At 37.7% G+C, this 21,958-nt stretch overlaps 2 protein-coding genes across 2 annotated transcripts in view; both read right to left on the bottom strand.

Annotated features, from left to right (window-relative positions):
• The window catches only part of LOC138014205 (ankyrin-1-like), a 31,223-nt gene extending 12,883 nt beyond the window's left edge, over nucleotides 1–18,340 (bottom strand). The window contains exons 1-6 of the mRNA XM_068861229.1: nucleotides 17,686–18,340; nucleotides 15,877–15,978; nucleotides 11,379–11,474; nucleotides 8,086–8,172; nucleotides 765–1,175; nucleotides 204–298 (exon numbers count right to left, since the gene is read on the bottom strand). Of these exons, the coding sequence (XP_068717330.1) occupies nucleotides 204–298; nucleotides 765–1,175; nucleotides 8,086–8,172; nucleotides 11,379–11,474; nucleotides 15,877–15,978; nucleotides 17,686–18,340 (1,446 nt within the window). The remainder of the gene's footprint in view (nucleotides 1–203; nucleotides 299–764; nucleotides 1,176–8,085; nucleotides 8,173–11,378; nucleotides 11,475–15,876; nucleotides 15,979–17,685) is intronic.
• A 1,801-nt stretch (nucleotides 18,341–20,141) lies between these two features.
• On the bottom strand, nucleotides 20,142–21,566 carry LOC138014198 (uncharacterized). Its single transcript, XM_068861216.1, has one exon. It carries the CDS (start codon nucleotides 21,564–21,566, stop codon nucleotides 20,142–20,144), a length of 1,425 nt encoding a protein of 474 aa, XP_068717317.1.
• Nucleotides 21,567–21,958: the final 392 nt, after the last annotated feature.

Here is a 21,958-nt window from a genome sequence, read left to right as displayed (position 1 = left end):
ACTAGTTGAGATATCTTCATGCATGCGAGGATAACAACGAACTTAATTTTCTTTTTTTCGTTTTGTTTGGGTTCGTTTTCTGCATTTTAAATCTCTTGTGTTTTTAACATTACGTGTACTTTTCTTGGGATGCACACCCATGTTTTTTTTAAAATCCATTTAGATTTAATACTTCCTGTTATGTAATAATGCAAGGAACTTACCGCCGTGTAACCTGCAGACGTGTTCATCTCTTTTGTGCAGGATCCCTGATCAAGTAAACCGTGTTGACAGGATAACAAAGCACTTTCTGCTTCTCCTGAAAACGACGATATGTCAACACTTGGATTAGAGAGAGAGTTGGTGGTTACCTTTTCAGTGATAAATTTCTTCTGCCGTGAATATTCAGTACATTGCTTTTGCAACTGTTCTATAAGGTCCTCGCTCGATAATAAAAGAGCACAGCTTGAGCACAATTTAGAAAGATATCAAGTCTGGGGACAGAAGCAAATACAATGTATTGGGCAAACTACTGTAGTCTGGCACAAGAAAACAGTAAAGATAATAAAAACTTTACTTCAGCTACTCTGACTTTCTCTTGACCAGCTTTACTGATTTATCAGCAGTACTGCAAAATGTCTGCAGGTACATTCCAGATTTCTTACACTGAAGGGCTAAGGTCCATCTCGGCTTACTTGCACAGCGTACAAGTACTTCCCAAGCATCAACAAAAAGAGACTAATTTGTTTGTTTTGTCATGATAAAATATTTACAAGAACAAGCACCTGGAATTTGTGTAAGAAATTTCCTGCAGATTAAGTAGTTTTCCTTATCTATGGTTGTCTTCAGGCTTATTGTCTCCAGACCGAGTTTCTGTTTCATTTCATCAGTTACAAGGCACTGCTCAGCCATGGTATTGAGGTGACCAGAGAGATAGTCATTCCACAGATGATCAAGACCTTTTAAGGTTTGGCAATCCACAATGATTACCAGAGAGCTCACGTCGACAGTCCTTAAGAGCAGCTGAAAGGCTTGTTCCAAATGGTCAATTAACTTGGCCACTCCATTTGCAGTATTTGTGGAATAGTGATGGTATTTCTCAAGGAATTTGACCTGCGCAGTTAACATTTCACAGAAATCTTCCAGTTTTTCTCCCTCCAGATCTTGTGCACTGATTACGATCTTCATAAGCCTGTCTGCAAATGAAGTTACATGTAGATATCATCAATCTATAGTCTACACGTACGTGCAATGGTTTGATCGGGACTCTTAACAACTTCACAAGGCAAAGCCAAGGCTCAATCTTTGAGTATACATGACAGACCTATCTAGCTTTGTATTTCAGAGAGAGTCTGTTGTGTAGATTACCAGCAGATGTAACACCTCTTTTTCTCAGTTCATAGAGCACGATACACTGTACGAAAATAATGGTCTTGAAACAATGTAAGATGAAAAATAACTACTGACTACTAGCTAAAACAATTAGACTATGCTAAAAGACATCTGTTTACAAAAGCCGATTTAAAACGTGAAGTACGAACTCTAGCCGGGTAAGATGTAATCATGGCCCCTGCTGCGTAATTGCCTTGTAAGAGATCATCAAGTGCAGTGGTGTTTGATGTGATCTTGTTCCATAATTTGCTGTCTCTGGTTGTTAAAATACCGCCCTAGCGAACAGTTTGTCTATTCTCTTTAGTTATTTGTCATAATAGCACCAACCCCACACCTCAGTACCATATGTGAAGACTGAGATAATTAAACTTTGGAAGAGCAGATCTAATTGCTCCATAGGCCAGCCATAAAATTTACAAACTCTTAAAATATACAAACGACTGCTGGCTTTACTAAGCACATGATCATTATGTGTGTCCCAGTTCATAGGGTGTGTGCCATTATTTCCTGAATTGCCAAGTATTGATGAATAACAAGGGGGTTTAAACACAATGAAATTACATGTACAATGGTTTAATCTCTTTGAAAGCTAAATGTAATAAAGCGAGAAGGAAGACGAAGAGGACTAGTTGCAAAACATTTTCTCATTAAAAATGTCAACTGCAGTTATTGCTATCTCTGAAACGTGGCTGCAAAGGTGTAATACTGATCTTTTCAATCTTCCAGGATATGATTTTATCTCGTATTCTCGGGAACATGAATTGTTGAGTGTTGGAGTTGAATGGTCACAGTATATTGTTACGGTAACTAATTACCGGCAGAAAGATAATAACCTCGCTATTTCCAGAAAACGCAATTTATTTAAATGTAAACAACGGGAGACAACTTAACTCGAGCTAGCGACTACTCTTAGCACAATCTCACTACAATTAAATCAATATTTCTCAACGCTTATCTGACCACAGGCGAAGTACTGTCCTTCTCTTTGACGAAATCTCCTGAAGACTTCTTTCACAGAATCGCACTATACGGAAACCAAATCCAGTCTTGACAACAGAATGTCACAATCTCAGGCGAACGGGAAAATCCCTTCACTTGTCACTTGTCACACAATATCACTTGGAAATCACAAACAGGGAACAAAGTCTCGAATCACAACAACAACCACCACCACACACTGACTGACTAGAGAGCCGCTTATATAAGTATCGGAAGAGAGTCTAGAAGTTTCCAAAAGTTACTATTTACAGCTATTACAATAAACTCTATTTTTAAACTTACGAGTCACGATCTATTTTGAAACTTATGAGTCACAGTTCTAGAAAATTCTTGAAACAACACATTGCGTGACTTTGACCTTCGCGAACTTTCCAGAAAATTCCAATCCTTGTAACACATCAGCACTACATCTCTTCCCAAAAAATGTGCGAACAAAGAAAAAGAACTTTTTGATTACAAGCATGTAATATATATTGTTTATATCAAATTCATAACAGTACCAGTCTCCCCACATGCTCAAGGCTTGGTTGCACATAATTTTCCAGGCATGGTGACCAAAATAGGCTTTTCCAGGCTCCCAGATAGACGGGAAAGTAAATGGAGAAAACCGTGTGCGAAAAACGCTGAGTATCGTTTTCCCAACTATCTGGGAGCTTGGAACAGTCTACGACCAAACTCAATGTCAAGCACAGGTTTCATCTCAAACATCATCTTGCCATTTTGAGGGTTGCCCTTTGTGGGTTGCCCTTGGGTCAGTTGTTGCAGTTGTTTGCAGCCTCTTCCAGGCTTCAAGATGGTAGGGAAAGACAAAAAAAATGCGTGCGAAAAATGAGTGGGGGCTTGGGTCGAGGCGAGGCCTGTCAATCAAATTCGCTCACCCTGATTAACGTATAAGTTTTAAAAAACTTAGTTAGGTAGCCACGGTAAGGCGCATCGCACTGTAATACAAATGACAAAAGAATAAATATGACAACAATGTATCGCTGCAAGTAGCAGATGTGCCACTATTCAGAACTACCTATAGTTACTGTAATACGAAGAGGATAACCCTATTTGATCACATGGGAGGGTGGGAGAGGAAAAAGACTCACTATGCGGTCAGAGAAAACTGAGGATTTATCAGACAAAAATGCTTCCCTATAGCAAGCCAAAACATATTCGATTGGATGGCGAGTTGGCTGCAGGTGTCGCCAAAAAATCCAGTAACGGGAGGCGGGACAAACCTGTCTGTTGATCGGATGCGAAGCACACTTACAAACAGTTGACGCAATCATTACGGTACAGAGGTCAATATTGAGCTAGACATTAACTACATGTACAGTTCATGCTAAAGCAGGAAAAGCCAGTACAACAACACAATTTACATGATAAAAAAGAAGAAAGAATGTGGTTCCCAATTTTGTTTTTCTCGCGCCAGTGCTAGCGCCAGAGGTGTTGCTGTGCTAATTAGAAAGGGATTAGATATTGTTATTGAACACAAGCTTGGAGACCCAAATGGAAGAATGCTATTACTTAAAATGCTAATCAATGATAAAAAATATTTTCTGGTGAATGTTTATGGCCCAAATAAGGATGCCGAGGCAATTAAATTTTTTCAATACTTGTCAACAACTTTACGTGCGATGGATTTTGAAAGCGACGACTACGTGATCATAGGAGGAGATTTTAATTGTCCGCTAGATCCGGCTAAGGAAAAAAGGAGGGATTTTAATTCCACGTCAACATTTAATTAATTCGATTGAAAATATCCAAAGTGAATTCAATCTCCATGATATTTGGCGTGTTAAGAACCCTACTACCCTTAGTTTTACATGGAGTAAAACCTCTCCTTTTATATTTTGGAGGCTTGATTATTGGCTGATTTCCAATGTTTACATGATTTGGTTACTCGAGTTGACATTATAGCTTCAATAAAAACTGATCACTCTGCTATAGTATTAGAATTAAAGGAAATTGAAGAGAATTGTAAAGGACCAGGTTTTTGGAAGCTAAATACTTCTTTATTAGCCAATCCAGAATATGGGAAGACGATCACTAGTGAGTTGCCTACTTGGGTAGGAGAAGCAAATGATTTGTCAAATGATAGAATAAAATGGGACTGGTTAAAATTTAAAATTAAGATGAGTTCAATCGCTTTTTCAAAGAAGATGTCCCGAGAGCGTCGGAAGTTGGAGGAGGAACTGAATTCTAAATACCAAGATGCACTAAATAGATTTCAGCAAAACCCTTCAAATGTTACAAAACAGGAAGCTGAAAAACTTAAAAGTGAACTTGAAGCACTGTATGATCAGAAAGTTGAGGGGATAATTGTTCGCTCCAGAGCACGCTGGCATGAGCATGGCGAGAAGAATAGCAAGTATTTTCTTAATTTAGAAAAAGGTAATCATATTAAAAAGCATATAAGAAAGTTGTACATTAGTGGTACAATTGCAACGGACCCTTTTCAAATAATGGATGCTCAAAAGTCGTTTTACAGTAAATTATATCAAAGACAACAAACAAATCAGAACAGTGCTGAAGCTAATTGTTTCTTGAACAATCCTAGTATCGCAAAACTTTCTGAAGAACAAAGAACAAGTTGTGAAGGCAAAATTACTATCGAAGAATGTGAGAAAATTTTGGGCTCTTTCCAAACGGGTAAAACTCCTGGTAATGATGGAATTCCAATAGAATTTTACAAAACGTTTTGGCCACTCATTGGGGGACTTTATGGTTAATTCGTTCAATGAGGCCTATGATGATAAAGAGATGTCTTCATTACAAAGGCAAGCTATTATTTCTCTTATCGAGAAGAAGGGAAAAGACAGAAATTACTTAGAGAATTGGAGACCGATATCCTTGACAAATGTAGACGCAAAGATTGCATCGAAAGTAATTGCAGCTAGAATCATCCTGGCGTTACCTGAAATAATTACCTCCTCTCAAACAGGGTATGTCAAAGGCAGATTTATAGGGGAAGCAGTAAGATCAATCATCGATGTAATGGACTATACAAAAGAGCAAAATATACCCGGTATATTACTTTTTATTGATTTTGAGAAGGCTTTTGATAGTCTTGATTGGAATTTTATGCTAAAATGCCTGAATGTATTTGGTTTTGGCCCCAGTCTCATTAGATGGATTGAAACATTTTATACAAATATATCTAGCTGTGTTTTGAATAATGGTCTGTGTTCCCAGTATTTTGAAGTACAAAGAGGAGTGAGACAGGGTGATCCACTGTCCCCTTACTTATTTATTATTGCTGCTGAAATTCTAGCAATCGCTATCCAAACCAATACGGATATTCAGGGCCTTAAAATCGGAAAGGAAGAGTTTAAGTTAGTTCAATATGCTGATGATCTTACTGTTTTCGTGCCCAATGTTGCGTGTGCACGACTTGTTTTTCATTTGCTCGATCAATTTCGATTCTGTTCTGGTTTAAAAGTAAACTACTCTAAAACTGAAGCCATGTGGATTGGCTCTTTAAGAGATAGCACAGCGACGCCCTTGGGGTTGACATGGCGTGGGAGTCTTAAAGCCCATGGGATTGTTTTCACTTATAATACAACTGTTCAATTACAAACAAACTTCTATGACAAATTGAAAGATATCCGAACGCAGACACGATTATGGAGTTGCCGGGGCCTGTCACTTTTTGGTAAAATTACTATTATTAAATCTTTTTTACTTCCAAAAATGTTATATATTTTTTCAGTTCTGCCTACTCCAGAGGCGTTTATTAAACAACTTAACACTATCATTTATAACTTTTTGTGGAAGGGACCCGATAAAGTTGCTCGACCAGCAGTATCACTTATTTTATGAGTGTTCTTTCACAAGCCAAATCTGGAACGATTTCGCATCCTTTTGGTTTCTGGTTTCTGGCAAGCGAGTGGACCTTACTTTACAAGATGTGTTATTAGGTAAGTTAGATGCAGAAGTAAATTTGCTGAATTTCTTCATTACACTTGTTAAACTACATATTTGGATAAGTACATGTAGGAATCATGGTGTAACTCCTAATCTAAGTGCTTTTAAGGATATAGTTAAGGCTAAATTTAGAACGGAGAAATATATAGCTATGAAAAATAATACAGAACGTAATTTTCAGGCTAGATGGCAACTTTACATAAATAGTTTATTAGATACTTAATTAAAACATTTAATTACTTTTATTAATGGGACATGTAAAATTATGAATATCAGTAATGGTAGGTGTTATTATTAATGTGATATAATTGTTTGAACTAAAAAAAGGAAGTCTGAAATAAAGGTGGAGAAGTGACAAAAAAAAATGATAAAAGCAATGAGGTCTGCATCAGTACAAGGTCACCAGCAGCCTCGCAGCCATTCATTTAGGCTAAGTATTTTAAACTGAGCAAACACCTGTAAAACAGCCTATTCTCAAGCTCCAGCTATCTGGAATGATATCCCTTTGACTCTGAATTAACATCAATCCTCACAATAATACAGTAATTAAGTAACGTTAGAAAAAAAGCTAAAATTAAATTATTCATTCTGAATCTTGTAAGAAACTTTTCATCAAAACGTAACATACTATGCATTGACTTTAATAAATTGTTTGGTTGAGCCTTTCTATGAAGTTCATATTACATGTATATTTATGAACCCATGAACATTGATATTTAATTTCCTCACTTTGTACTGTTTGCCTTTGTAATGTTTAAGAATAACGCTTAGTATAGTGATTGTATAGAATAGTAATATTTAACAATTATTCGCCGAAGGCGAAGTGATTATCGGTGAATACTCACCAAGATGAAGTCGGGGTGAATATTCACCAATAATCACTAAGCCTGAGGCGAATAATTGTTTTAGTATAAATAAACACGATTATTTCAAAAAAGAGGGAAAAAAAACATTTCAACGCGAAATCATCTTCACTTACAGTGGCAAAACGACTACTGGCAGCCATTTTGTCCGTCAAGGTGATTATCGGCTGACAATCCGAGAGAGCGAGCCAATGAGAGCGCGCGATTTTGTATAATCACCTGTGTATTTATACTAATTTGTAATATTGTTTAGAACTTTCCAATAATAGCTAGCTACATAAAAGCTGGTTTGCAGAGTCAGTTCATTTTCTTGGACATTGAGAGTCTGTTAAATCAATTATTGATAACATCACACACCAAGCTTAGCTGTAGAGGACAATGACAAGCATTTGAGCACTAACAGCCCCCTTTTCGTTATTGAGCTTGACCTAGTTGACAGCTATCCATCCAAAATGCATGACTTGTACTTCAAATTAATTGATCTTAGCTATCACTGGGGTAGAATGATTCAATGCATCATACAGTGTTACATGTAAAAGGCATAAATTATATCACTCAGGGATGAAATAGATAACATACAAAATAGGATTAATATTGAGCAACCATGCCACTTTAAGGGGGAAGGTTCTGACAGGTTAGGAACCCACTGTAATTAATGAACTTGACATTCAACATTCAAAATTCCTGTAGACAATATAACACCTATTCTGATGCAAATCATACCCAGCCAGATTACAGAAATCATTTTGTTTATACAGTTACAACTTAAACATTTTAATTAAGACAGAATTGATCAATAGATTAAGGCCACCTACATACATGTGTGCACCAGCCATCCCATTCCTTATAAAGGAAAACCGAAATTTAAAAAACTCGGCTTTTATATTCTGCACATCCATGAATCAGCACTAGCATAATAAAGTATTTCTCCTACATGTACCTGCAACTGCACTCAAGGACATTTCATCTCCAGATATTTCGGAAGCTGTCTCTTCCTTTCCTCTTCTCTTCATCTTTGAGTCCATCCCTGTAAAGACCAAAATTAATAGTAATAATAATAATAATAATAATAATAATAATAATAATAATAATAATAATAATAATAGTCATTATTACTATTATCCTGTGAGATCATTGATCCCTCCTTTCCAGTAAATAAACCAGTACGTCATTTAATAAATTTTAGTATGATGATGTTAATTGGACTTGCACTGGACCTATTAGTAATTAGTTAGTGTTGCATTTTGAAGGTGTCCTGTGGATCAGACAGACCGGCCAGGTGACGCCATCCTGTTACTGCTGACCCAAAGATAGAAGAGATTACGATGGTCAAAGTATGACAACAAATTCATGCTACATCGGGAAAAACCAGAGAGGAGAGGATACAAGAAGGGACTTCTAGACCTGCAGAAAGCTTGTAACACCATCAAAGAGATAGCCTAACAGTAGTTACTGAGCAGAGCTTGCAGGACCAAGTTTGTCAGCCTTGGAGGACAAGGTCACTAAAGACTGTGAACCACAAGGAAATAGCTCTGAGAGTGGGGTTGGAAATTAACCCTTGCCCGCTCGCCCAGGCGAGTGTCAAAACTGTTGGATCATGTGTACTTACATGTAAGTCTAGGCGAGAAATGAAGAAAATCTCATCGTAGGAAGATTTTGGCGCGAACGTCGTTAAGTCTTGATGCGAAAGACCTTTTTTTCACCCCACAAAATTGTAGTTAACTAGCCCACTCTGCCATGTTCAGTACTTCGATAGATGCCTTAAATTACGCTACTAACACAAAGTGTTGCTAGCACAGGAAAAGCCAAGATTTCTCACAAATTAGAAAGATTTCTCAAATGTTAAAAAAAAGCTTAACTCAGTGACTCCTGGGAGTGAAACTTAACAAATTTTACTCTGTCTAACGACAGACCACTTTACTCGTCAACTTGTGGCATCCTAGGGCACCCTCAGAGGACAGTGGGTTGAGCCAGTACTGGGTGCGTGCAATTTGTGGTTTTTAAAAAGTTGTTTAGAAATGCTTGAATTTCCTCTCAATAAGTGTTGTAAAGAAGTCGTGGGATTACGGTACGTGTTCACAACATTAATAATAATTAGACTCATATTACACTTACACTGCTCTTCTTTTAATGATTGAAGGGCTGACATAACTCTAACCTATTTGAGTACTGTTATGTGAATAATAATAATAATAATAATGATAATTAATAATAATAATAATAAGAAGAAGAAGAATGGTCTTTTTATTTCTGTTAAGATGAACTAATCTATTTACAAAGGCAGACTTTATTTGAAACGCTAAGTATTCAGTTAGAGAATCAAGCACATTTTTTGCAGAGATATAAACAGTCCTGTTTTGAAGAGATTTATGAAATGAAGCAGGTGGTTTATTGGCAATTAATTTAGAGTCTTGCTTATTTAAAGGTCCTTAAGGAAAACAGGATAACAATAGGAGACATTTAACACATCTTATATATGAAAAGATCAGATTCAGACATGCCATAAATAGTCGGAGAAGGCAAAAGAAATGAATGAGATCTACATGAATTGTGTAGAAGGCAGAATGAAAATCAACGTTTAACAAAATATCACTAAAAATACATGTAGCTGGAAATAATTTTACATCTTAATTCGCACTCTCTATAATGGTATATTTATTTCCTCAGATATTGTCGTAGTATTCCTTTCTGAATTTGCTCTGTCTGCATGTTCTTTTGTTTATGAAGAATTAATTACAAAATTATTGCAGGTAGGGTCAGGTGGGGAAACAAATATCTCCATGTGGCAGCCATTTTTAGAATCTCGGACAATCACTAATGATATATTACTGTAAGTGTGGGGAAACACTTTAACCCCTTAAGGCCTAAGGAAGCCCCCATTAACGAGCAAAATGGTCTGGCATTTGACAGGGTAAAATCAACTGGTGTTAATTATAGACAGAGTAAAATCAGCAAGTGGCCATTGGGAGTTACAGGGTTAACAAGGACTCTCAAATCACTGTGACATTGGCCTTGTAGTCATTTCTGGCTGGTTTGCAAAGAAACGGCCACACATTTGCATACAGTTGGATTCAATTCAAAGTTTTCAATTCACATAACATGCACCTATGTCATGAAAGAATCATTACTCTGGATTTCCTTATTTGTCCAACATTACTGCATTTTTCACAAAATTCTTCTGAATCTTCTATGCCCATAAAAGCCTCAGATTCTTAGATAAATTTGGTCTTCTCTCAAAACAGCATTTGTAAGAGTTGTCACCGCTCATGCTCTTGGCCGATTTCAAAATAATGAATAGGGTTTTTTTACAATTGCTTGTAATCTCGCAATCTGATTGGGTAATTTTCCGTTGTCGATAAGTGTCTAGACAACGCTGTACGCGTCATGCTCACGCCATTTTGTCACGCAATGTAATAGCCAATAAGGAACGCCCATTTTGGGAAATACACCAATCACATTGCGAGAAAATTTTTTACCACAATTGCTTGTAATCTCGCAATCTGATTGGCTAATTTGTCGTTGTCGATGAGAGTCTAGACAATGCTGTACACGTCATGTTCGCGCCATTTTGTCACGCAATGTAATAGCCAATCATGAACGCTCATTTTGGGAAATACACCAATCATACTGCGAGAAAGTTATAGACAACGCCTGCCCTTTCTTTGAATAATGATTTTGGTCACGCTCTGAAATAAAAACTTTCTTTGGCGTTGAACTGTGATGACGAATATCATTGTCGATAAGAGTACAGACAACGCTGAACCACTTTCGATTTGTTAATTTTAAAACAAAGGTGGTGGGCTATACATGTATTTTGAACTGGAGATTTTAGATCACTAAAACATAGTGAAAAAACAGGAAAAGTTAATAAAAGATTACATGCAATGTGAACTTCTATTAACAAGGTGACGTTATCACTCAGATCACCGAAAGCTATAGCAACAAATTAATAATTATGTCAATCCAAGACTCCTACTTTCTGGCTTTTCCTAGCCATTAACCCATTGACCCTTAGGGACGAGACTTACTAGATTATACTCTGTCTAATGCCACACGATTTTACTCCTCAGTGTGGGGAAGCTCAGGAGTCAATGGGTTAAACTTAAAATTCTCTCTTGAGTCTAAAAGAGATTGTCATTGATCAGTGTAGAATAAGACTTCCCACCGCAGGTATTTCACATTAATTCTCACTCTGGTTAACACCTGTAGTGGGATAGCATTAAATGGATTTACCTGAAGCATCAACTGCTTCTCCACCAGGTGGATTAGTCGAATTTTCAGGGGTTTGACTGATAGGAGGTTGTACTGCATCACTAAGCCCAGGCTGCCCTGTTGAGAAATGAGCAATTAATCAGATTCAAAAGCCTGTTTCAAAAATTGGCACCTTATAATCATTTTCACATTCCCGTTAAACTTGATGTGACAAAATCACAATCACACATGCCAAGCAAATCAATCTAAAAAATGTGACTGTAAGTTGTTGAAAAAAGGAGAACAACTTACAACACTTCATTATTTGCCAAACTGCAATTATTGCAGCAAGTGCACATGCCTTTTACACTGAAAGATGTACGTGTCTCTGTTTCATTGCGTTAGATCCGAAATAGTCTACACTGTTGTACGTTTGAAGAGGGAAATAGAATGCTGGCTAGTAATTGCTCAGAATGAAAAACGTTATCTATCAAAAGTCTTCCTGAACAAGGAGTCCCGAAATCCCAAGATGTGTTTGCTCCAACACCTTCAATTTCCACAAACATGCTTTTTGGAGCCAGTTCCAGTCCTTTGCATGTTCCTGCGCACGCAGTACTTTTTAGCTTTTTGTTTGCAGTGCCAATTTTTCTGGGAGTGCATGGTTTTACTTTGTTTGCAGTGCACGAAGATATTTTGTTTGTGGTGCAGGGTTTGAGCCAGGCCACGCCATTGTGCCAATCCCGCACTGATATTGAAATTGTCTCTTAAAAAAACCGCCAAGGGGGCACTTTTTTCCCCCTTCAAAATCTGGGGGAAAACTCAGAAGGAAGCACACAAGAAGAGATACAGTTTAGTACAAAAATTACGAGCTAAAACATGGATCGTGGAAGGAATTTTATCCTGCATTTTAAGTTCATTTTAAAGTCACTTTTCAGTCACTCTACTGATGTTCAACCAAGCGTGATGCATGCATCTGGGAATTAAAATGTCACGGCGAAAACATATTAATTCGTACAATAGCTAGCTTTTTCGCCTCAAATCGAAGTCAGATTCATCAGAAAAAAAAATTAAGAAGAAGAACAGTGCATTAATGCGGAAGAAACAGATGGGACTCAAACGAAACCATCATCTTTCCAGAAAACTTGGTTGTGAGATCACACGTTGCTGGGCTATGAAAAGGAGGCGATGTTCTGCTATTTTTGTCGGAAATCTAAGAAAACAAACCCCTTGGAATCGGAAAAAGGGTGTACAAATTTTAGAACCTCAACTCTCCTAAGACACAATGACTGTAAAGAACACATGGATGCTGTTAATTACGAAACTATGGGGGATACACTCAGCAACACCATCACAGCGTCGTGTTTTTAGAGAACAATGGTCAATCGCAAGCCCTTGACACCATTTTCTTAACACTCTTGTTTGTATTAATTTTTTAATTACAAGTAACAGGTCATAAAATATGTTGTTGGTGTCGTGCCTGTTTCTTTGTTTGAACATAAGAAAATGAAAAAAATTGACTGCCCCCCTAAAAATGAAAACGACCCCCCTCCCCCCCCCCCCCCCCCCCCCCCCCCCCAATTTTAGTCAAGGGGACAAACTGTCCCCCAGTGACCAAATCCTAGTTCAAACCCTGGCAGTGGGCAGTTTCTTTGTTTGCAGTGGGCAAGCATTTTATGTTTTGGTGTGTAAAATGACATTTTGGTTGCAACGTGCCGCATTTATTACTGGGTTGCCATAGGCAATCCAGTCATAATGTGTGTTGAATATCGCCGTTTTATTTTTCTTCTTTTTTTCCGTGTTGAGAAAATGGAAAAGTTGTGCAATAGGTCTTTCCTGTCACTCCCCTGCTAAGTATTGTCTTTATGCGTAGAGTCTTCTGGGCGTATGTTTGGTCGGTTTCAGGGGGTAGTAGAAATGGGTAGATTTTATCCGGTGGATACAGTAGAATATTTAATTAACCTGCAATGGCGTCGAAAATCATTGTAACGCGAATGGCGTTTTAGTGGATCTTTCAGAATATACCCTTATGGAGCTAAAGAATGGAAAGGCAATTGTATAAACAAGACAGGCGGTGAAAGATAAATATCTGGAAGCTTAAAAGCGACGAGTAATGGACTTCGACAACAATTTGATCTCCGTATCGACTGAGTGCGCTTTGTTTCTAAATTGATAGTTTATTAATCGTGAGGTTATGTACAAAACTGACACCAAAATTTAATGGCAAATTCTGTATGAGCTTAAAAAACATTGAGGGAATCAAACGCCTTGAATGCATCTGGACGTGTTTACTGAAGTTGCATTGTCGTCAGTTGTCTGGCTATATTTACATTTATTTTGTACTCAACTCTACAAAGTCTTCAGGTAAAACATAATTGGAAGTGTGACAGTGAAGATTTATTTGAAAGAAAGCTTGTTCTCGTTAGTCAAGAAATTATTTTAAAAGAAAGCTTGTAGTACGTGTTTTGGTTCATTACTTAAGGAAAAGAGTCTTCAAAAAAGGGTTTGATCCTGAATTTATTTTGTTGCGTATAGTTGATATGATGCTAATTAGGTTTTTCTGTTTTCACGCACACAGTGAAATAGGAAGGGTTTTTGTCTCTAATAGCAAATATGCAGTTTGTTTCAATAAAATCTTTCCCTGGAAAAGCTTTCTGTGACATTTTCGGCCTTTAACGATGAAATGATGTATGAAGTGGTTAGGGTTAGTTGGGTACATAACCTTTGTTGATTCATCGCATTGTGCATTGTTCAGATCAACAAATTTGCATACGTGGGTTGAAATTGACAACCCGTGAGAAGTTTTCATAAAGATGACAGGAAGTCGTGTTCTTTCTGGCAAACGATTAATAGGTAGCTATAGTTTTTAATGTCGGAAAAAGCTCTGTTTTGTCACTATGGCGTAAAACGAGGTGTTTTTTTTTATGAAGCCAAGTTCCTGGTTAATCCAGTTTATTCCTACCACTTCTATGATTTTTCAACAATATATGCTACGACTTCTACGATTTTTCAACAATATTATTATATCGCTTTAGTCTAACCCAAACACATTCAGATAGTATATTTATTAACCTTTTCCTTCGCTTTCATGTTTCTCAGCATTATGATTTGTGATAGTTTGCAAGTATGTTTTTGCATCTCATAGATGTTCAGGTTTCCTGACCCGAATGATGGAAGTTCCTTGGCTAAAAAGTATGTTGTTTTACTCTGAAAACGGCAAACGATTAACATTCCTCTCTGTAGTTCATTGTAAACAAGAACATAGACAGAAGGTGATCACGTGCACCTTTGTGGTTGCCTAGCATGTGATCAATTTCTTCCTTTTGACAGAACATTGACCTTTAATTTCTCTTGATTCAAGGAAGTCAGGGAAGCTGAAATTTTAGTGTTTTTAAAATCTATTGCCAGTAATCTTTCCCTGAGAACTGGAAATTCAGAGTTTTATATACATAGTATGTTATTTTTTTCTTGATCTGTCTTTTGGCTACCCTGGCTGCCAGAGGAATTTTTTTCAACGGGGGCAAGAATACTCGTCGACTCCAAATCAACGGTAGTCTGTTGGCCAGAGCGTTCTCTCCAACCTTGAAAAAAAAATTCCTCTGGTACCCAAGGTATCTTACTTTGCCTTTAACATTAACTCCTGGCTTATACGTTACTTTTTGGTGCAAACGTTAAGGGCCCCCGGACGGATTTTTCGCGCGTTGCCAAAAAATTGAAATGTTACTTCCGGTGACTGACGCCATCACATCGTGAGCTGACCGGAAAACCCACTCACAACCAAAAATCAGGGCACGAACTGCCGTTTGTATCCAAGGTTTTGCCGTTTGCATCCAAGGTTTTTCCTCACCCTTTCTGGTGCTCATTCTCAGATCAACTGTGCATGTGTATACGAACTGACTTCCAGTTTGAAAAAAAGCTACAGTTCCAGCGGTTTTTAAATTGCATTTTTTTTTCATATGGCACGCTTCACCCCCAAATACAGAATATAGCTAAGCATTGATTTTTTCAGTATCGTTTCTCTATTTAAAAAGAACATTTTTCAAAATAAAAAGAAAGCCATGCTTGGCTGGACGCAAAAACGAATACAAAGTATCAAACCACTGATTAAATACCCAAATTGTGTAGCCTGTAGACAAATTAAAATTTTCTTTTATTGGTCACGTGACCATGGGCGTGGCATGATGATGTCATATTTAGGGTCATTGGTTTGCAAAAGTTGGAAACTGACCAAAATAATGCCGAATTCTCTCAAATTACTTAACCATTACATCCTTAGCAATGCACCCCAAAAAACAGGTCAGTGGGTCCTTAACTCATTGATCCTTGGGGGTGAGACTTACTAGATTATACTCTGTCTAATTCCAGACGATTTTACTACTCAGTGGGGGAAAGCTAAGGAGTCAATGGGTTAAACTTAAAATTCACTCTTGAGTCTAAAAGAGATTGTCATTGATCAGTGTAGAATAAGACTTCCCACCGCAGGTATTTCACGTTAATTCTCACTCTGGTTAACAGACAATGGGATAGCATTAAATGGATTTACCTGAAGCATCAACTGCTTCTCCACCAGGCGGATTAGTTGAATTTTCAGGGGTTTGACTGATAGGAGGTTGTACTGCATCACTACATGTAGGCCCAGGCTGCTCTGTTAAGAAATGAGCAATTAATCAGATTCAAAAGCCTGTTTGAAAAATAGGCACCTTATAATCATTTTCACATTCCCGTTAAACTTGATGTGACAAAATCGCAATCACACATGCCAAGCAAATCAATCTAAAAAATGTGACTGTAAGTTGTAGAAAAAAGGAGAAGAACAACAAAAACTAACAACACTTCATTATTTGCCAAACTGCAATTACTGCAACAAGTGCACATGCCTTATACACTGAAAGATGTACATGTATGTGTCTCTGTTCAGGCCACAAACACTACAAACTGTCCCTCCTACTCTTCACAGTAAGTGTGTCGGCTCTTTCCTATCCCAGAAAGTTTTATGAAATACTGTAGTAAAGGAGACTGTAAATATCAATCCCAATAAATGATTTAATTTTTGCGGTAGTGCACCACAAAGTAATGTGGCCACAAAACCATTTTGGAGCGGAAGGAGTGCTACAAAAACAAAGCTGGGGGTGGAAGGCCGTGAATTCGAGCGCGCATTTAGACGTTTGCACAGTACAATACACAGTAAATTCTGGATTTTCGGAGATTTTAGAATTGAAACCTGTTCAGGAATTTCATCTAGCATGAGGATGTGTTTCTGGTACTGCCAACTGGATGCGCAACTTGTGCCGAAAGTTTGTTTGTATTTGCATGATATCGTGGATTCATTATCCAAAAGCTGCGATTGTAGTCGTTATTTGTTCCTTGAATGCTTTGATTGATTGAATGTCTTGATTGACTTTCATAGCTGAAAGAAAATCCGAAAACCGAGAACAATAGAAATATCGTGTTTCGAGTAAAAAGCTAGTCACGCATGAGAAAACTGCAACCACCAACGTTAATTAGTTTGTGGTTTCATGTCGCTTTTGATTGGTTGCTGCACGATAGGAAATGTCAAAATCAAAACGTTCTATTCCCAAAGGACTTGAATTGGTACAACATTGACATCACTGTAGATAACCGGTTTGGGAAGATATCTTATTTTGAAATTGCGTGGAAGTGAGACTCTTAACCGCCGTGACCAGAGGTTCTCATTTTTCGCCTCTCCGTTTCAACCGCTCATCGCGAAAGAAAATTCAAACCTCTGGCATCCAGGGTGTACGTGACATGCACACTGACCTGTGACCTGTGTTTTGGACCCACCGAAAAATCAAACCCAGCTACATTGCAGAGATGCCAACCTATGGAGATCTAAAATCTGGAGATTTTTTCCATGCGGTCTCCCCACACCTCCCCCCTCGATCAACCTACCCACTCCCCCTTCCCTTTTCTCCTTCCCCCCCTGAACGCACCCACCCATCCCCCAGCAGCTCCTTCAGAATACAAGAATATTCTGCCGCCATTGCGAATTTGCGGGAAAACAGGGTACTTATGTCAGGGATTTTTATTGGTTAATCTGAGATCCAATCAAACAATCGGTTATATGGCTATGAGAGCTAAAGGAAATCATTTTGTTTAGTTCTATTAACGTGTGTTTGAAACTCAGAGATGAAGAAATGCATTAAGAAACAATGAAACGAGTTTGAAAAATCGATTTTTTTAAACTTTAGGATGCAATTTGAGTCTAGAATGGAGAAACTTCTGTGAAAGGTTCAGAGTCGTTTTTATCCGGGAGATTTAATGACCCGTACGGGAGACCGGGAGATTCGTTCCGTATCCGGGAGAGTTGGCACGTATGACATTGTAAACTCACCAAATATTTCACTCGTGACAAAATGCGGACAAAGTTCTCCTTCCCTACTGAGTCCCACTACTCCTACAACACACCATCGGCCACCGTTGTGGGATGAGATATTTTTGTTTTTGCCAATGATTGGAGCTCCAAGCACAGAAGACGGTGACAACTCTAGCTTCTGCCTGTCTTCTTCACTAAACGTCACTAGTTTATGCGTTTTAGTGTCTAATTTCAGTGTAAGTTTCTCAGACCCAACAAAGTAATAAGCCTTCAAGTCTTCTTCTTGTTCTAAAGGTTTAAAAGCAACAATGAACTTCTTCGACGAAAGTGAGGCAAAAATAGGACCCGCTGGAAGAAACGAGAAATGACCAAACGTCTCAACGGTTGAATTCGAATCGACTGGAGCCGTGTGAAAGTGTTGACTCGAAAAGCAATTCACTTGAGCTGGTTTGTTTAATAAGTCTCTGGTTACACCAGACCAAGTCACAAAATGCGCCACTTCCTTCTCATCTTTTTTGACGTAGACAGAGCAGGCCATTCCTTTAGTTTGGTAAATACCTTTAATCTCCTCCTTCCTCACGCCATAAATAGCCTCAAACGGATCAACCTTTTTCCTATACACTTCACCTTCACCAAACAGTGACCAAGAGCTCCCATTCCTTCTGTTCGCCATTGTCGAACAAACCCCGGGGAAGGGAGGCCGAATGTTCTTCTTCCACTTCTACTGCGAGCAGTGTCTCTTTTGCGCTAGAATCGGCTTAACTGCAGAATATTCTACCCTTAATTAATTTTGGTGTGGATACGCGGATACGCAGAGGAAACATCAAGCTCAGTGGATACGCGGGTACGTGGATACGCAGAATACGCACTCGTTATTTCTCCCTTCTGACGTCGCCAAACAAAAAGAGCGAAGGAGACGTCCTCGGAGACCCAGGGGCAGATCGCGGAGGCAAGGAGAAGTGTAAACAGGCGAAAGAAAATGGCGACGAAAAAAAGCATAGTGGGGCGAGAAGAGCCCTGGGGACACGTGCTTACCAGACCAGTTCCAAACAGTCGGCGTAATTCTGAATTCTGATTGGTTCCAGAAATTCTTTGTGTTTTTCTTTCAGCAAGGGTTCAGCCATCCTCGGAGACCCAGGGCAGTCAGTCGAGACGAGACGAGAATCGGGGCGTAAAGTTTTCAAGTAAGGCGAGAAGAGCCCCTGGAACATACTTTTAACGGGCGAGTTCCAGAGAGACTTCAATTCCGATATTCTGACTGGGCGGAAATTTCCGCAATTGTCTTTTTTCCGCCCATTCAGAGAACCTCATAAAGTGAAGTCAGATCGTGATTCCTTTTATTACACATAACATGAGAATTTTATTCCATAAAGCTCATTTGTACAAGTCTATACGCTTTACTTTCACATGTGAAAAAGGCCTATACAGCCAATAAGAATGGCGTACAGCTATTTCACATGTGAAAGTATAACCAATCAACGATATCGTAAAGGCGTTTCCATGCCAATCACTCGTGCATCTCGTGCAAATCGTGCAAATCGTACTTTGTTATTGAATTAAATTAAATTTGCATTTGGTTCTATTGTTAGTGAGTTTTTGTTTCTAATTCGCGTTCAGAAAACTATTTTAATGAAAATTCTCATGTTATGTGTAATAAACAGTTTACGACATAGAAAGTGCTTTGTACGGGGTTTTATTCACTCGTTGTTTGTGTCAAAAACCCTTACTCGCTCGTTCTTCGCTCGTTCGGGTTTTTGACACAAACAACTCGTGCATAAAACCCCGTACGCCGCACTTTCTATGACGTAAGTAGTATAGGAGTTGGGGGTACCAGATCATTTTTTGATCTGTTACCAAACCTAACTCTATACTACTTTCCATATAATGGTTTCATATTTTTGATCTCGTATTTTCGGCTACCAATTATTGATCTCGTATTTAATTATGATCTCATATTTTTGAAAATCTATATGTTATTTAAAATGAGTGACTTTCTTAGAAAAATCACAAAGCATGACATTCTCGGAAATAAAGAAAGGGGGTTCCCCCGTGATTTTTAACCAACCACAAGCTTCACATTTTTACTTCACAATTGTGAAATATTTCAGTGAAACTTTTCAAATTTGTGAAATTATTTTCAGAAGTTGCATGCGTGAAGTGTTTTTAAATATTTGCATAAGTAAATGAAACGGAAACAATCACCATAGCGTGACATTTTGGTTAACTTTATGAGTAAACTTTGTAAGTAAACCTTAGCAGTAAACTTTATCATTCAGATTGTGCTTGCGGTACTTGTATGTAGACCGGCACTGCTGTGCCGTGACGTCAGCAGCCAACTTTTTAGATTTTATAATGTCCGTATGCATAACTTGTCACACCATTATCGTGAATATACCGCTTGTCATCAAAGCAAGATAATGACACTTTATTAAGCTCATAGCTTCCAAGTTGATGTTTGTTGCTTCGGATTGTTTTCATTGTGTGATGCATTTGTTCGTTATTAAACAAAACGTTTTTGTAATTTTCATGATATTCTTCTTTATTCCCTTTGCAGTTTTTCCGCCTTTGTCATTGTCTTTTATGTATGAATACATTTTGGATCTTAATCCAACGAATTCGGTTATTGGCATGCCTGCTGCCTCATCTTTGAATTTACCGATTACTTTTTTATTTGTCCTGTCAAAATATTGTGAATCTTGTGAATAATCACTGTTATCGAATTTGTCTTTATTATTCCAAAAGTCTTGATACACATCATTAGTTTCAATTTCATAAGTTAAGCTGTCTGTGTCTGTGAATAATAATTTTGCTTTGCTGCCGTATTTTTGTTTTATGTAGTTATAATGAAAATCATACATTAACGTCTTCCTTAGATCCAAGGTACACATACCCACATATGCCGGTCTGTTTAAGGTTAGTGTTTCTTTGATCTTATGAACAGCTACTAAATTTTCATTAAAGATCTTGCTGCTAACATATGTTGGTTTAGCAGCCATTTTTAATAGTTTGTTTTCATCCGTCACTAATCTGACATCTACTCTTTTTCTAATGTTTTCCATTGTTTTACCAAAGACGCTGTTGTTCATTAGTTTGAAGAAATCTTTCTCGAAAGCATTTTTAGCATTAGTTCTTTTCTCAGTATTAAAGTCAATATATTGCTTCAACCATGCGGACTGATTGAACTCTAGTACTCGATGGACTTTAGTTATTTTCAAACCAAGATCAGTGTACAATTGTAGGTTTCTGTAATGAAGAACGTACTTTTCTTTATTGCTTAATGTAGGCATCAGTTTATGAACTAAACCAGTTGATACATTAAATTTATCGGCTATTTCTTGACAATAATTAGAAGGCATATCTTTGTTGACTTTTATTTTTTCAGGTCCCAGAGGGTAGTCATTATGCAAATCATGTAGTTCTTCTGGATATGCTAGGTCGACTTCTAGTATTAAACCTTTATTGCTATCTTCTGTGTACTTGGCTAAGTCTATCTTATCAATATGGTTTTTAGTCATCCATTTGAAACCGCTAGTTGGTAAATATTGACTCATTGCCCAACCATACAGATTGTTAGCATCTAGATACATGATATATTTTGAGGGCGCCTTTTCATCATATGTTTTCATGTATTTATTATTCGACTTTCCGTATCGGTTGGCTATGTAACTGATACCTCCGCGCATGCCTTTTTCAATGAATTGAAACATATCAATATCAGTCATAAGCTCTAATTTGATATCAGTCATTTTTAGCATAGCATCCCAGGAAAGCCCAGGACTGGTAAAATAATGGCATGGGTGCAGTTTATAGTATTGCAGACAGGTCTTTCGAAAGTTTTCGAATACATCAGCTAACAGAAGTATGTCAGATTTGAGATATAAGTCATGGTACTCACCCATATTTTTCAGATTAAAAGTGTTCCATACATTTTGAGCATGTTTTTATTGATCATCTGTTATATGCTCATCATTTAAGATGCTGTAAAAGTCTTCTTTTGATGGCAGTTTTTCATTGAATTTATCAAAACTGTCCATGAAGTCGTATGGATATACTCCTTTTTGTGACATTAAATCAAGTTTTTCACCTTTGAATTTTTGAGATGTATATTTTAATGATTCTTTTGGTAGGTTGCTAACTAGTTTATCAAGACTTGAGCTCATAAATTGAAAACTATCAATGAAGGTCAGATAATTACCCAACATGAAAGCCATATACTTCTCCATGTTGTTAGGTATGGCATTGATATTCATTTGGCACTTTTCACCTTTTTTATTTGGATATGTGTGTTTTT

Source organism: Montipora capricornis, chromosome 1 (genome assembly GCF_036669925.1).
Source record: "Montipora capricornis isolate CH-2021 chromosome 1, ASM3666992v2, whole genome shotgun sequence".
NCBI lineage: Eukaryota > Metazoa > Cnidaria > Anthozoa > Scleractinia > Acroporidae > Montipora > Montipora capricornis.
This window is presented reverse-complemented; position numbering and strand designations above follow the sequence as displayed.

What these genes read in the sequence shown, in the direction of transcription:
- LOC138014198 (XM_068861216.1), bottom strand. Translation starts at nt 21,566, where the DNA reads ATGGGTGAGTACCATGACTTATATCTCAAATCTGACATACTTCTGTTA.